This window comes from Staurois parvus, unplaced genomic scaffold, assembly GCF_062004578.1.
Source record: "Staurois parvus isolate SC_StPar_1 unplaced genomic scaffold, SC_StPar_1.0 ptg000137l, whole genome shotgun sequence".
NCBI lineage: Eukaryota > Metazoa > Chordata > Amphibia > Anura > Ranidae > Staurois > Staurois parvus.
The window spans coordinates 10,203,461-10,219,181 of NW_028317933.1; the positions used below are offsets into that span (position 1 = coordinate 10,203,461).

Consider the following 15,721-nt stretch of genomic DNA (forward strand, 5'->3'; position numbering starts at 1 on the left):
GCACGTTAGTTGCAGTCATGTGCACTGTTCCATGCACTCTTACAATCCTATAGTCCCCAGTGCTTCTCAGGTGCGAGCAAGAGAGGGAGGCTATGTTCCTACATACAGCTGGACATGGAGAACAAACGTAGCCACCGTCTAATAGGATGGTTTTTTTTTTTTCAGTTAGGAATATAAACATATACACATTTTTTTAACTGGAGTTTAGGGTCACTTCATATCCCCATCCACTTCCCATTATTAATAGGGCCTAGATGTCAGTTTTTCAGTTAGTGGGAACTATGGCAATACTATGTTCACAAAGATTACCCTTATATGAGCAGAAGAAAGCCAATAATTACCCCGGGTTTCCTTTTATGACGATCGTGGTTCGGCTCATCCACAATAATAAGCTCGATGCCTGACTCACTGCGCAGGACTTCCTTCAGATCTTCTTCTAGGTGAGGAGTAGGGGGCTGCAAAACAAGAAGAAAGTCACAGAAAAAGTGCAAACAAAAAGGTCCAAGTAGCCACATTAATCAAACTGCTGCAACCAGAAAACATTGGTAGAATAAAAAAAGGTCAGATGATTCTATATAAAGTTGCTCTGCACATTTTATCTAGTGTAAATTGTCTACTGAAGTTTCTTCTTTAAAACCAGCTCCGTCCAAAACAGATTTATATTTTGCATGCTTGTTTTAAGAAATTTTTTATACATATTTTGGAGACTGCTGAAGTGAGATAGTCTTAACAGATTTTTCAGTCCCCCAGCATTACAACAGAACCCCAAAAATGCCTCATTTTGATTTCTGATATTTGTTTGAGCATAAAAATCAAAGTTTCAATTTCTGGTTATACAACTCCTTCAACCACCACCTTACTTCATATAATATGTGTTCCCCCCTCAAGCCAAACAATGTCTGCTTCTTAAGACAGTATCTTGCTGTTGGGGTATTGGGGACTTGTGTACATACCAATGATTAATGGCTATTACTTATAGAAGGATACATTCAAAACTCACTTACCAATGGCCTTGAACCAAACTTTTCCAATGCATTTTTAAATGGTGTAGGTGTGTGAGGTGTATTGTCTCCCATAAATTTGTGGTTTGGAGTGACAAATCTAAAACAACGCAAGAAAAGAAAAGAAAAAAAACAAAAACACGTTACTCCTAACAATAAGAGAACACAAGATACTATAAATATGCTAGTCCAAATTTAGAGAAAGACATTCACCTTTCTGGTAACCTTTTCAGAACAAAGTAAAACAAACCTTAAACACCTGAATACAGTTTTGCAATGTTGACTTGTGCTAGTAAAACTGTACATATCATTGCAACAGGTAAATTATACCTGGTTGCTTTTTTTTTTTATACATTAGGAAGAATTGGGCTTTCATTTGGCGGTAAATGGTAACATATCTTCTGATTAATTTTTTTATCAAAGAAAAACTAGCACAACATAGAAAAAAAAAATAGTTTTTGAAATGTAACTAGATTTCTTGCCGTTACCATAACCTGCCATCAAAGAAACCCAATATAAATTCTTCTGTTCCTGACAAAATCAAAGATACCAGAATCAATAGTGCACATTTTGTTTTTTATCCTACCTAAAACACACGGACACCGAATTTTAAAAAATGCTTTTTTTAATCCCACGTAAAATACACTGACCCAGACCTTGATTCCAACTCCAACTCTAACACTGACTTAGATCAAACCCTATTTCTTTATTTTTCCTTTGTTTACACTTTTCTCCTCTAGCAAGGAGAAATATAAAATGTGTCTTTTTTTGTGCCCTGATTATCAGTGTAAAAGTCCCGTCACAGGAAAGCCAGTTGTCGGCTTTCCTTTCCTCAGACAGCGCCGAGGAAAGAAAATGCTGATAACCGGCATTTGTTTACATGTGATCAGCTGTGAGTGGACACAGCTGATCACATGGTAAAGAGCCAACATCCAAGGGACACAGCTCACCACAGATTGTTTCGCTGTGCGCCAAGAATGGGAGGGCGTCATATGTCATTGTACAATAGGCTAGGCAGGAACCAGCTAACCAGGAATAAATGTGCTTCCTTTCAGGCTGTTCAATATACCATTCAACGTGTTTTGTTACATCTCTTCAATAAGTGCAAAAAAAAAAAAACTGTTGATCATGTCAGAAATTCATGTCAGTCCTGTGCACTCTTCCAGTGTTATCTCAAGGAGTCTATTTGGCTCTCCCTATTGTCATCTTGGGCTACAGAATTATTACTTTCTATTGTAGAGATAGAGTAAGAAGCTTTTAGCAGTTTCGGGAATGACAGCTGGGCAGGACTACACCATTCGATATACCAAAACACTACGGGGATGATTTACTAAAGCTGGAGAAGGCAAAATCTGTTGCAGCTGCGCATGGGAGCCAATCAGCTTCTAATGTCAGCTTTTTCAATTAAGCTTTGAAAAGAAAACCTGGAAGCTGATTGGTTTCTTTGTAGAGCTGCACCGGATTTTGCACTCTCCAGTTTTAGTAAATCAACCCCTATGGGTCCAATTAACTAATGGTGGTGCAAAGTGAGAAAAATGCAACAGGCAATTTAAATGCAAAATTTTCCCAAACAACAAGTTATGTCACAGGGACCACAGTTGCAGTCCTGCCCTACTGCTTAGAATGCTAAATATACTATACCATGAAAATAAAAAATTATATATACACACAGTAATACCTCGGTTTACGAATGCCTCGGTTAACATAATTTTCGATTTACGAATGAAAATCCATTGAAAATAATGCCTCAGTTTACAAATGTTTTACTAATTTTTTTCGCAATACGAAGTGAATGTCAGTGCTGATTTTTAAATGCAATTGCCGGCTTTTTTTTTTTATCTTCACTACACCTCACAACATTAGCTGTCACTTTCCTTGGAGTTGCAGGAAACTTTGTATCTTTTAAGAAACTGAAAGGAAACATGGTTTCTTTTAAGTTGGGGAAATAAAATAAAAGAAACTCTTTTAGCTGGAGGGAGAAGTGACAGCTGAATTTGTGAACTACTGTATAGTGAAGAAAAAAAGCGGTAATTTTTTAATTGCTGGAAATTCTTTTACATTCAGCTGTCAGTGGGGAACCCAGCTGCCAGCTGAAACATTAACACATGGTTGTCACTTCTAAAATACCACATGATTTCATAAAATAACTCATGCGGTATTTTAGTAGCGTTTACTGTTTTTCTGACCTTCAGAACGGATTAATTGGTTTTCAATGCATTCCTATGGGAAACAGTGTTTCGGTTTACAAATTGTTCACTATACGAAAGGTCCTGCAAAACTAATTAAATTCGTAAACCGAGGTACACCTGTATTTATGTTTAGGTCAAACATCACAAGCAATGGACATTAAAACATAATTTACGCTGAATTCTTTTGCAGCAGTGGTGTCTTGTCCCGATGGAGGGGGGTGGTCACCACAACCTTCTGGCTACAGACAGGTGTTGAGGTCAGAGATGGATTTTCCAGCTCTATGGCATCATGTTTTGACAAGAAATTCAAAAACTGGAAAAATACAAAAATGCAAGTTAATTCTTTTGCTTTGTCATTTATCGGTTTTAAAAGTTATGTTTTGTATCTATGTTATTTTATATATTTTTACATTACAGGATACACCAATATTTTGCAGGGCATCCTATATTCTCTAAATAGAACACAGCAGTATCTTCTTCCTCTGAGAAGTGTCTCTTAAAATCAAACTGCACACAGAGCAGTACGAAGGGGCACACAGCTAGGGAGGAGGTGTATGCAATTAGAAGTTCAGCTATTAAGCTCTATAAACATGCTTTTTAGCAAAGAAACTAAGTGAATATAAATATAGTTAAATGCATGCTGACAAACACAGCACTCTCAGATAACACAATCTGCTTCTCTGATAGGAAAGCCCCATCTATGTCCAGGCATTATCCAGGGTCAGTATCCAATTACTTGAGTAAGCTGGCTCAGAAATAAAACAACTGTATAAATTGTGGCATCTGCAGATCTTGGCCATGTTCGCAAATGTCTACTTCAACCTCTCACCTTTCTACAAATTTTCAATCTGATCACTAAGGAAGAAGAGTGAGAAAATATCTGCTCCTGCCTGCAGCAGACTGATGAAATCTCAGCAAAGGCAATGTCGCTAGACCATAGCTCATGAAGGGCTTCTTGCTCATTTTTTTTTTGTTTTTTAAATAGAACTACAATGGTGCTGTATACCTTGTCAGGTCAGGAAAAAACAAAAAAAAAAAAAACTACACTTTTTTTCCATAAAAAAAAAATGATTTTCCAACAATTATATTAACCACTAGCCTACAGGGCACTTATACCCCCTTCCTGCCCAGGCCAATTTCCAGCTTTCAGCACTGTCACACTTTGAATGACAATTGCGCGGTCATGCAACATTGTACCCATATGAAATTTTTATCATGTTTTTGAGACAGATAGAGCTTTCTTTTGGTGAGATTTTTATTTTTTCTTAAACCAAAAACCACTGAAAATTTTGAAAAAACGTTTTTTCTTAGTTTTTGTTCTACAATTTTGTAAATAAGTGATTTTTCTCCTTCACTCATGTGCGCTGATGGACACTGATAGGCGGCACTGATGGGCGGCACTGATGGGCACTGATATGTGGCATTGATGTGCACGGATATATGGCATTGATGTGGCACATGGCACTGATGGGCACTGACAGGTGGCACTTCTGGGCCACACTGATCATCATGTACATGTCCCCTCCGCGGAAAGCAGATTACCGGCTCTCCTCTCCAGCTGTCAGCGTGACAGCTCGAGAGGAGAGAAATGCCGATAACCAGCATTTCCATGTTTACATGTGATCAGCTGTGATTGGACACAGCTGATCACATGACTGAGCCGACATCTTCAGCTCTTTCCGTGATCCGCTGTGTCCGAGGGCACAGCAGACCTGCGATCGCCGCGCTGCACGCTCCCTGAGCTGCGCATGCGCAGTGAGAATGGTAGGATGTCATATGACATCCTATCAGAACGAGAGAACCACCTTGCGCCCATCATTGTACTAGAGGGCGGGCGGAAGGTGGTTAATGTGAGTGCCCTTAAGACGTTTAAACCCAATCATTGCACAATGGTCTAGCTGAATTCCTACCTGAGATGGAGAGAAAGGCAGGGATTTAACCGGAGTGCTCTTCGGAGTCATACTATTCACTTCTGTAGTAGAGGTGCTGCTGTTGACAGTGCTTTCTGTAACAGGTGACAATGTAATTCTCCTCTTTTTGTGCTGCTTAAGCAGGGACGGTGGAGTTCCAAATATGCCTTGTGGACGTGGAGAAATAGGAATCAATTCACCCTTGCTGCCCTTACTCAAGTCGGAGAGGGTATGTCCATCCAATCGGTATTCTGTAACATTTGCTGACATGGTCTTTGTAGAGTTAGAGGCAGAATGTGTGGGGCTTCCAACATCACTGACAGCAGAGTCATCTACTAAGTCAAATGAAGATAAGTCACACCAGCCATCGGTGTCCTAAAAAAAAAAAAAAAAAAAAAAAAAAAAAAAAAGGCATAATGAAGGTCAAGATGCAAGGCTAACACAGAAGTGAAAAATATGTGCAGTAACTCATAGCATACAGAAACCACTGTTCATTGATATGATCTCAAAAGGTCACTAAAAAATTTGAGTGCATATGAATGCAAAAGGCAGTAATCGAAAAATCGGTTTATAAATTTATATTTATGGCTGTAGAATCAGAGCCATTTAATGTCTGTATAGACTCAGTAGAGCCTAAAGTTTAATAAACGGCACAACGAGTACACAAGAAACAGCAATAAGACCACCTATAAAGTGAACCCGCTTATCAATGTACAGCAAAGCAACAATTCAGGTTTACTTAAAGCAGAATTAAAACACAAACAAAATATGCTGAAATTTACATATCCCTAAATTTGTTGGCTGCATTAGTTTTTTTGAGAATAAGCTATTGTGCTTTCTTTATTTTCACTTGTTGATCCCACCAGCTAGTCTTATTCTGCAACTTAATTTAACAAACCAAACTGTCCATCAAAAGTAACATTGTTAAGACAAACCATTTAAAGCAGAACTAAACCCATCATCAAATTAACTGTTTCCCAAAACAGGACATGCCATGAATGCTGTCAGGAGTTCAGTTTTACTTTTAGTCAAGTCCATCCAAATCTGCTACACTACCCTCACACCCCAGATTGACAATGCTGCTGGCCAAAGGTGTCTTTGCTGCTCCTCCAGTGGAGTTGGACCACCACAGAGACATAATCTTCCCATCACTTTGTACAGCTACCAAAAGAAAAAAAAAAAAAAAAAAAAGAAGATTTTTGAACTTCCTGTAAAGTCCTTTTCTTGGGAGTCCATTAAGGGACACAGGAGTCAAACACTAACAAACCCGAGAAGAAAAACAGAAAACCAAGGACTGCTTGCAGCTTGGAGAGCCTTCTAAAGGTCTTTTTTTGCAGGAAGTTTGGCATCATATGAGGATGAGACATCCACAATGTAGAAAAAAAGAAATGTAGAGAAAGTGTGAATGGGGAACCAGGAGGAAGTACCGCAAGTTTGGAAAAACAGTTGCTTATCACCCAAAAGCCCAGGACGCACGTATATTATCTGGCACCCTAACAAAAAAGGTACCATTCAATCCTTTAGCCCATAGGCTTGAACAAATGCCCAAGCGCCTAAATATGGTGCAACAAGAAACTAGTGCACACTGGCTGAGACATATACTCACACAGCTCAAACCACATCCACAGAAAACTGGAGCCAGACAGAGTGCGGGTAAAAGACAAAATTACCTTTAGACAAGAAAATTTCTCTGCCTCAACATAGCCTCGTCCCTCCGCAAAAGCAGGAAGAGTTTCTTGCAGACTAAGGGTGTCAGTTGAGACACTCACCACACAGAGGTGACAAGAAACATCCACTTGTGGGTGAGTAGAGAGAGGAAGGTCTCTTGAGTTCAAAATGTTGGATTGAAACACAAGGACAAATCAGATTCAGATCCCAATGAGGTAAAAGAGAAAGGATGAGGGAGTCACACGGGAGACAACCTGCACAGAAAGATCCTAAAGTATCTATGGTCAAAATGTAACATTTATTTCCACACTGAATTTCCACTATTTCCAATTATTCTGAACAAATTTTGAAGTTTGGAAATTAAAGCGGATCTGCACCCCCCCTTTTTTTGTTAGCCCCACTCACTTTAAAGGTGTTATCTGCAGCTCTGTCCTGCACCGCCATGTTCTTTCGAATGTCACCAAGAGGCCCGCTGGCTCTTCCTGGTTCAGCTGGCAGGCCTCCCGATGACACCGATTGGCCCACCCCCTTCTCTTTTCCTCTATGTTGTTAAGGAAGGTGAAGGTCTGCTTTAACATTCCACACATTTTGTGGAATTCTGTGACACATTCACTATGCCCTGTGAATGGGCATTGCCGTGTCACAGATTTCACAGATCCTGCCTTCTGAACTTTAGAAGGAACAAAGGGGGAGGAGTTTTTCAGGCCCTAAGCCAGTACAGGAAACAGTTCGCAAGCCACAACGTACCATGGGATATGTAGGTCTTCAAGTATGAAATTAAACCAAAGGAATGAAAATGGGAGAAAAAGCAAGTGTGCAGGTAATCCAGGATATTGAGATGGGCAGCAGACAGGCAGAACTCACAACATGAAAGGAATTTTTTCAATTTCCCTTATATAGCATTATCAAAAATAACGATTGTTAGCAATGGCTGATGTTATAAAATGAAAGTATATGCTGAGACCAAGAAACTCTTAAAGGATAAGTTCACCTTTGGGAACATGTAACATGTTCCCATAGCCGAATCCGCGCCCGCTGCCCCCCTTCCTTTGACAGATAGTATGGGGAGAAGTTTCCCCATGCTATGTCAGATTTGAAAACAGCGCGCCTCTGTCCACACGGCTGGCTGTCAGCCTGAAGTTTTTAATGAACTACCACGGCGCTGTGGAACGCTGTGGTAGTTGATTGGAAGCTTCCCGTCAGTATATCTGCTTGACCGTACATCCCGTATGACAAGCAGATATTCTGACAGTTCTGCCGGAGACCTGCATGGCATCATCTACTGATCGCTGATGCAATGCTTTACAGGCTCCTTTGGCCAAAAGTAATAAATTAACTTTTTTTTTTACCTGCAAAAATATGTGCATTTATTACTTTTGGCCAAAAGGTGAACTTATCATTTAATTAAACAGCTTGACAAACGATCTCAAACTATTGAAAGGGAAAAAAACAGACCCTTTATAGTGATAAAAACCAACACTGATCCAGATCAAGCTGCAGGAAATAGAGAATTCATCCAAAAAAAGAAATTCTTACAGAAGCCAAGAGATTTACACCAAGTGAAGTACGCCTGCGATGTCTGATGACAGGCCTTGCAAGAAGTGCACTTCTTAGTTCTTAGCAACAGAGGAATCACAGACTAAGGCGCCCCCATGCTGTAGAACCTAGGCTTCAACAGGACAGCGGCAGTAAAGCCACATGGCAAACCAGTACTTTGGACAGAAGATCCCAAACCAGCAAAGCCCAATGATCATCATCTGTCAGGAGTATTACCAGGTCAGCGTAACCCAACTGCCTAGGAAAATTCTGAGCAATGAGGATTACTGGAATGCCCTCCATCTCAAGCCTGGAACACCTCCAGGTGTAGCAACAGTTTTCTTGGAGTCAAGGTGTTGCTTGCTGAAGAAACCTCAGAATATCGCAGCATCAATGATTGGAATGTACAGCAAAATGTATGGCAAACAAGGCAGGAATGTGAGAAGACAGAGGGGTTGGTTTACTAAAGGCAAATATACTGTGCACTACAAGTTCAGTTGCTTCAGCGCTTAGTAAATGAGGTAAAGCTTCACTTTGCAAAGAGCACCCAATCACATGAAAGGAAAATAGAAAGAAAGAAAAAGAAAAAAAAAAAAAAGCATTTTTGCTTGCACACAATTGGATGAGAGAAATCAGCCGAGCCGAGCCTCATTTCAGAGCTAACCCTCAGATCTAGAGCAGCTGCACTTGCAGTGCACAGTATATTTGCCATTAGTAAATCAACCCCAGTGTCTTCCGTCTCATAGCACTGGGAGTGTAGAGATAGCTGTGCTCCCAGCACTCCATAAAACTGTCAGCTGTAAACAAAAGTGACAAGGTGGCATGCACCTTGGACTTAACTCATAGCAAGCCAGCACATTGTACAAAGTGGCTGAATTCCTGAAGTTCATCTTTAACCTTCATACATGCACAGTGCTGTGACAACAAGTCTGTTACTGTGCAGCCACGGCACCATTTGATTTGCGGTTGTTGGCATGTGACCCAAACATACATTTCTACAGTCTATATGCTGGACATGTCACTTGTTATTGCACTAAATTCTCTGCTCTGTATATTGTCACTTGTATGTTGCATCTGAAGGTATGGCACTGCTAATTCGCTCGAAGTACCGTATTTTTCGCTCCATAAGACACACTTTTTTCCCCCAAAAAAGGGGGGGGAAATAGCAGTACGTCTTATGGTGCGAATATGGAGCGGCCGGTCCAGTATTTCCGCCGACGCCACCATGTCAGAATACCGGGCCAGCCACTCAGCTTTTCTCTCCTGCAGGACCTTACCTGTTCCTCTGTCCAGCACTGTACAGTCTTCCCGCGCCAGCTTCTGTGACAGCCAGGTGCCCATTGCGCATGCGCGAGAAGCGCTGTGCTTTGTGAATGGTCCAGCGACTTTTGGGACACATGACAGGTCCCAGAAGGCACCAGGCAATTCACAAAGCGCAGCGCTTCTCTCGTATGCGCAGTCGGCACCCAGCTGTCACAGAAGCCGGCGCGGGAAGAAGCCAGCGTGCCCACACTAAAGAAAGGACAACTTCAGGTACCCGCTCCCCCTCCCTCCCCAAAGGTCCGCAGTAGCTGGCCATCCCCTGTACTGTGCCCGCAGTCGCTGGCCATCCCCTGTACTGTGCCCGCAGTCGCTGGCCATCCCCTGTACTGTGCCCGCAGTCGCTGGCCATCCCCTGTACTGTGCCCGCAGTCGCTGGCCATCCCCTGTACTGTGCCCGCAGTCGCTGGCCATCCCCTGTACTGTGCCCGCAGTCGCTGGCCATCCCCTGTACTGTGTCCGCAGTCGCTGGCCATCCCCTGTACTGTGTCCGCAGTCGCTGGCCATCCCCTGTACTGTGTCCGCAGTCGCTGGCCATCCCCTGTACTGTGTCCGCAGTCGCTGGCCATCCCCTGTACTGTGTCCGCAGTCGCTGGCCATCCCCTGTACTGTGTCCGCAGTCGCTGGTCATCCCCTGTACTGTGGCCGCAGTCGCTGGTCATCCCCTGTACTGTGGCCGCAGTCTCTGGTCATCTCCTGTACGATGTCTGCAGTCCATTGGTTCAGAATATTTTTTTTCTTGTTTTTCACCTCTAAAACTTAGGTGCATCTTTTGGTCAGGTGCGTCTTATGGAGCGCGAAATACGGTACCTCATTTATAACATGAAATTATGGATTTCCTCTGTCTAAAAGCATCAAGTCCTGTCCTGACCCTTGTTTGTGACCCTATAGTTCCACCACCATCACCAATCATTTTTCAAATCCTATATAGAAAATGGCTAATAACACTATTCCTAGTTTGCACACATTGTAGAAGGCAAACCATTTTACTGAATAATTACTTATAAAGAATGATAAAATGATGTTATCCTACTTTAAATATCCAAGAAAACAGATTTGTGCAAAGATAGATACTTACAGATTCAATCATGTCAGAGTTCGGCACCAGGTAGTTTACATACTCCACCATCCACTTCTCTGGCCCCGAGCTCACAGAAGCGACAGCAGATGAGGGGCTGGATCCTGCACTCTCTTCCTCTTCACCTTCACTATGCACCTCTGACTTGACTTCAGTTATATTTACCTCTATTATATCAGAGACAGTGACAGGCTCTATAGCATCTTCTTTATCCTGGGGTACCAAACATAGATCGCTCTGTTAGCAAAAAAAGAAGTGTATTAACCAAGGTGAGAAAATACAAGTTTAATGTACATTACACATCTATACACGTTATATACTGTAAATGTACATAAACACTCAGTAGTGGACATCTACAAATAACTGTATGTTGACTGAGTTTGTACCTTCTGCACAACAGTCTGGGAACTAGAGTCATCCTGCTCCTCCTGATCTCCTGTGACACTGCTCTTCCGTCCGTTCAGGTACCCGCCTGTCTCCACTTTCCTTTTGATGGTGGAATTCCAGTGATTCTTCACTGCATTGTCCGTTCTGCGCATCAAGAGAGCAAACTAATAAGTGCGATTCCTGTAAGTGTGCAAGGTGCTTTGTGACAGCTACCAGGAACAGACAGAAGCAATGTAAACTGAGCACAGAAATTATGATTTTGGAGGTGTCAAGGCCAGAGCCCACCCATCTATTATTTTTTTTTTTTTTTAACCATTTGCCCTCCACAGGATTTAACCCCCTTCTTTTTGCGTTACAGCGTTGCATTACTTTAACTGACAATTGCAAGGTCATGCAACACTGCACCCAAATTAAATTTACATCCTTTTTTCCCATCAAATAGAGCTTTTTTTCAGTGGTATTTGATTGCCTGTGCGTTTTTTTTTTTATTATAGCAAAAAAATACCGACAATTTTGAGGGGAAAAAAAAACAAGATTTTTTTACATTTTGCTATTAAGCATGTCCAGTAAAAAAATTTAAAAATCTAATTTAGTCATAAATTTACACTAAAATGTATTCTGTGACATGTCTTTGCTAAAAAAAAAAAAAAAAAAATTCAAATACATGTAAATTAATTGGTTTACGTGAAAGTTATAGCGTTTACAAATGGCGGTATATATACACTGGGATTTTTTTTTTCTCCATTTTTACTAGTAATGGCGGAGATCAGCAACTTATAGCGGGACTGCGGTGGACATTCTGACACTGGGGGGGAACTTGCTTGGTGTCACTAACATCCCCAGTGACAGCAATACAGTGATCAGTGCTAGAAGAAAAAAAAAAAAACACGGACACTTTACTAATGGCACTGGGCAGGAAGAGGTTAACATGAGGGATAATCAAATGGTTAACTGTGTGCTGGGAGTGTTTTACTGGAGGGCAATGTGTTGGTGCTTCACTGTAATCACACAGCCATCCACAGCAGTGTGCCCGAGCTGACAGGGAGGAAGACTGTTAGTAAACAAAACAGTCCTATTCCATGTTGGAGAGCCTTGTAAATCACCGGGCGCCGGTAAGTAATTACTGTCTGGGGCCCGGTGATTGACAGCAGTGGCCGCAAATGGCGGCGCGTGTAGGGCACGCGCCCCCTATCTGGAAATTCAAAATCACGTATATATACACACACACGTGATTTTGCACACCCATGCCGCCCTGTAGCAGTATTTCTGCTATAGGGTGGCCGGGAAGCAGTTAAACAGATTCATATCAAAATCCCCACAAAGGCAGCAAGCAGAAAGCTTTCACTGCTGCACCATAAACAAGTGGTGCAGAAGCAGAATACATAATATTGCATATTATTTAACAGCAACGGTAAGAGGACTCAGATTTCCATATTGGGTAGTATTGGGCTACCCATTCAAAAACTGGAACAAATAAGTTAGCTGAATGTTCACGTTATCTGACAAATAGAAACTGACAGCTATTTAAAAAAAAAAAAAAATTAACTGAAGACTGCAACGATATCACTGCAATATCCTTTTTGTAAAAAAATTGTAATGTATCCTATTTCAGTGAAAGTTTTAGTTCCCAGAGCTCAGCTTTAAATGTGCTAAAAGTCACTGGCTAGGACCTTGTGCTGCCATAACACATTTCTAATTTGGTCACATCTGTTGCCAAAAAAAAAAAAAAAAACACAATCTCCAAGTTCAATCGGAGGAGTTAGATTTTTATAAACGTGAATTTATTTAGGGCAATTTATTCTGGTTTAATCTGTCCAACTACTTGCCATGTGAAAACACAACCCTTACCTCCCAGGGAGCAGCTTTGCTATTTCAGCCCAACGGTTTCCCAGCAGTTTGTGCGCTTGACATATAATGCGGTCTTCCTCTTCTGTCCAAGATGACTTCTTCACTTCCGGGTTAAGATGGTTGTGCCAGCGCTCACGGCACTGCTTACCCATCCTGCCTTTTAACTGCTTGGCAATCAGAGTCCAGTGTTTAGTTCCATATTTCTTCACCAACTCTATTACCTGGAGTTGGAGCAAAGCTTTTTACAATCACACATGGAAGGAAACACAATCAAGTTGCCGTTTATAAATAAAGGTTACCACAAATACCTTTAAAAACCTACACCATTTAAGAGTGGATTCACACCATGCTGAACACACAGCTGTTGGTTAGTGCTGGGAGCACACAGTGCTGAAGTGCCGATCTTGGTGCATGGCACATATTTTATTTTCTTATTAGGACTTTATGGAAATGACACAAGTGACATTTCATTAAAAGGATAAGATCACCTTTCTACACAAAATAAATGCACTTTTTTTTTTGCAGGTAAACAAATGAGCATTTATTATTTTTTGCAGTAGCAGCGATCAGCAGATTGCTACTGCCATGCAGCTTTCCTGCAGACTGTCAGTGTATCTGCTTGCGCATACATCTCGTACGGGCAAGCCAATACTTCTGACAGGAAAACTTAATGAACTACCACAGAGCTTGCAGCGCCGTGGTAATTAATTGAGTCCATTCATTCACAGAACACTGACGAGGCCGTGTGGGCGTTGCCCTGCACGGCCATGCTGTTTTTAAAAAGTGACTAGTTTGGGGAACTTCTCATAATGCTCTCACACACCAAGCAAGGGGGGTGGGTGTTGGGGTTAATGGGAAATCAGGCGGCAGCTGCAGGATCGGGAACATGTTGCATGTTCCACCCTAAAAACGGGTGGAGAATGTAACATGTTCCCAAAGGTGAGCTTATGCTTTAAGTTCTATTCACACAATGGTATTGGGATGCTGTGATTTCCATGGCAGCCCACTAAACTGAAAAAAAAAGTTCTGCATGCAGTAGTTTTTCAGCTCACACCACTGCAAAGTGCCTTGCATTTGCAATGCCGCCCAGTGTATTCCAACACAAATGAGGGCCAGAGAGTTTGTTTTTCCATATATTTACTGCAGTAGGGTTTTGCTTTAAGGTACAGGCACACGCCCCCTACCCAGAAATGCAAAATCACATACACACACAAATATATATATATATATACATACATATATATATATATATACACATATATACATACACATACATATATATATACATATATATATATATACACACATACATATATATATACACATATACATACACATACATATATATACACATACATATATATATACACATACATATATATATACACATACATATATATATACACATACATATATATATATATATATACACATACATATATATATATATATATACACATACATATATATATATATATATATATACACACATACATATATATATATATACACATACATATATATATATATACACATACATATATATATATATACACATACATATATATATATACACATACATATATATATATACACATACATATATATATATATACACATACATATATATATATATATACATACATATATATATATATATACACATACATATATATATATACACATACATATATATATATATACACACATACATATATATATATATACACATACATATATATATACACACACACACACACACACACACACACACACACACACACACACACACACACACACACACACACGATTTTGCACACCCATGCCGCCCTGTAGTAGTGTATCTGCTATAGGGCAGTCGGGGTGCGGTTGAAAAAAAAAAAAACAACACCCACGAAGAACTATAACAGTTAGGAGATCAAATGGTCTTAGCTGTCTTACTGCAGCTGAAAATCTTATTACAATACAATATCTTATACAATTTGTATCCTTAAAATCATGTACTTGCGAACCTTTTCATCCTCCTCTTTGGTCCATGGTCCTTTGACTAAGTCAGGGTGAAGTACACGTTGCCACCTGTGCTGACACTGCTGTTCAGTTCGATTCTGGATCACAAAAAGGGAAAAAGAGAAAACTCATATTATACTGATAAATATCAACCTCAGACATGAAATCTCAGACATGAAATATGAACAAAGCATATCCCTGTATGTACTTGTTTCAATTAAAGTAGAAGTAAACCCACTTTAGTATCTTTTACCTACAGGTAAGCTTACCTGTAGATAAAATGAATATCTCCTAAATGGGCACAGTTTAGGAGATATTCACACAAGCAGTCTTGTGTAACAAGTGAGACTGGCTCTGATGAAGAGAGCATCACCCCTTGAAAGGCATCAGCCATTTGAGGGTCTTCTTGTGTTTTGGAAGCTGACATGATTGCTTTGGATACGGATATGCCTTTGTCACTACAGTCGCTAGTATACATCTCCTTTTACCTCTCAGGTAATGCACTAGGCTGGTGTGCCCTCTTGTTCCTTGATTTGCAGTGTCTTTTGGGTTTCCCCCAAACCTTAGAGGGCAGCAAGGCCTGTGCTGATGCTGGATGTTTAAGGACCGGAAATATTTCCATCTTACCATTCTTGAGCGCAGGAGACTTTTTTCTTGTTCTTTAGTAATTTTGTTAGGCCAGGCCACGCCACGTGTGGGAATGTTCACCAGTGTTCCAAGTTTTCTCCATTTGTGGAGAATGGCTCCAACTGTGGTCCGCTGGAGTCCTTAGAAATG

The 15,721-nt window shown here is 40.7% G+C and overlaps 1 protein-coding gene across 2 annotated transcripts in view; it reads right to left on the minus strand.

Moving 5' to 3' along the window:
- MYBL2 (MYB proto-oncogene like 2) overlaps positions 1–15,721 on the minus strand; it is a 70,782-nt gene that overhangs the window by 39,414 nt on the left and 15,647 nt on the right. Inside the window, exons 4-11 of one of the 2 annotated variants that reach the window (XM_089673323.1) lie at positions 14,950–15,042; positions 12,938–13,158; positions 11,089–11,233; positions 10,703–10,915; positions 5,101–5,475; positions 3,364–3,503; positions 1,005–1,101; positions 342–455 (exon numbers count right to left, since the gene is read on the minus strand). In XM_089673323.1, coding sequence (XP_089529449.1) covers positions 342–455; positions 1,005–1,101; positions 3,364–3,503; positions 5,101–5,475; positions 10,703–10,915; positions 11,089–11,233; positions 12,938–13,158; positions 14,950–15,042 — 1,398 coding nt within the window. Of the gene's footprint in view, positions 1–341; positions 456–1,004; positions 1,102–3,363; positions 3,504–5,100; positions 5,476–10,702; positions 10,940–11,088; positions 11,234–12,937; positions 13,159–14,949; positions 15,043–15,721 lie in introns of both variants that reach the window. The other variant, XM_089673322.1, reaches the window with a different exon arrangement.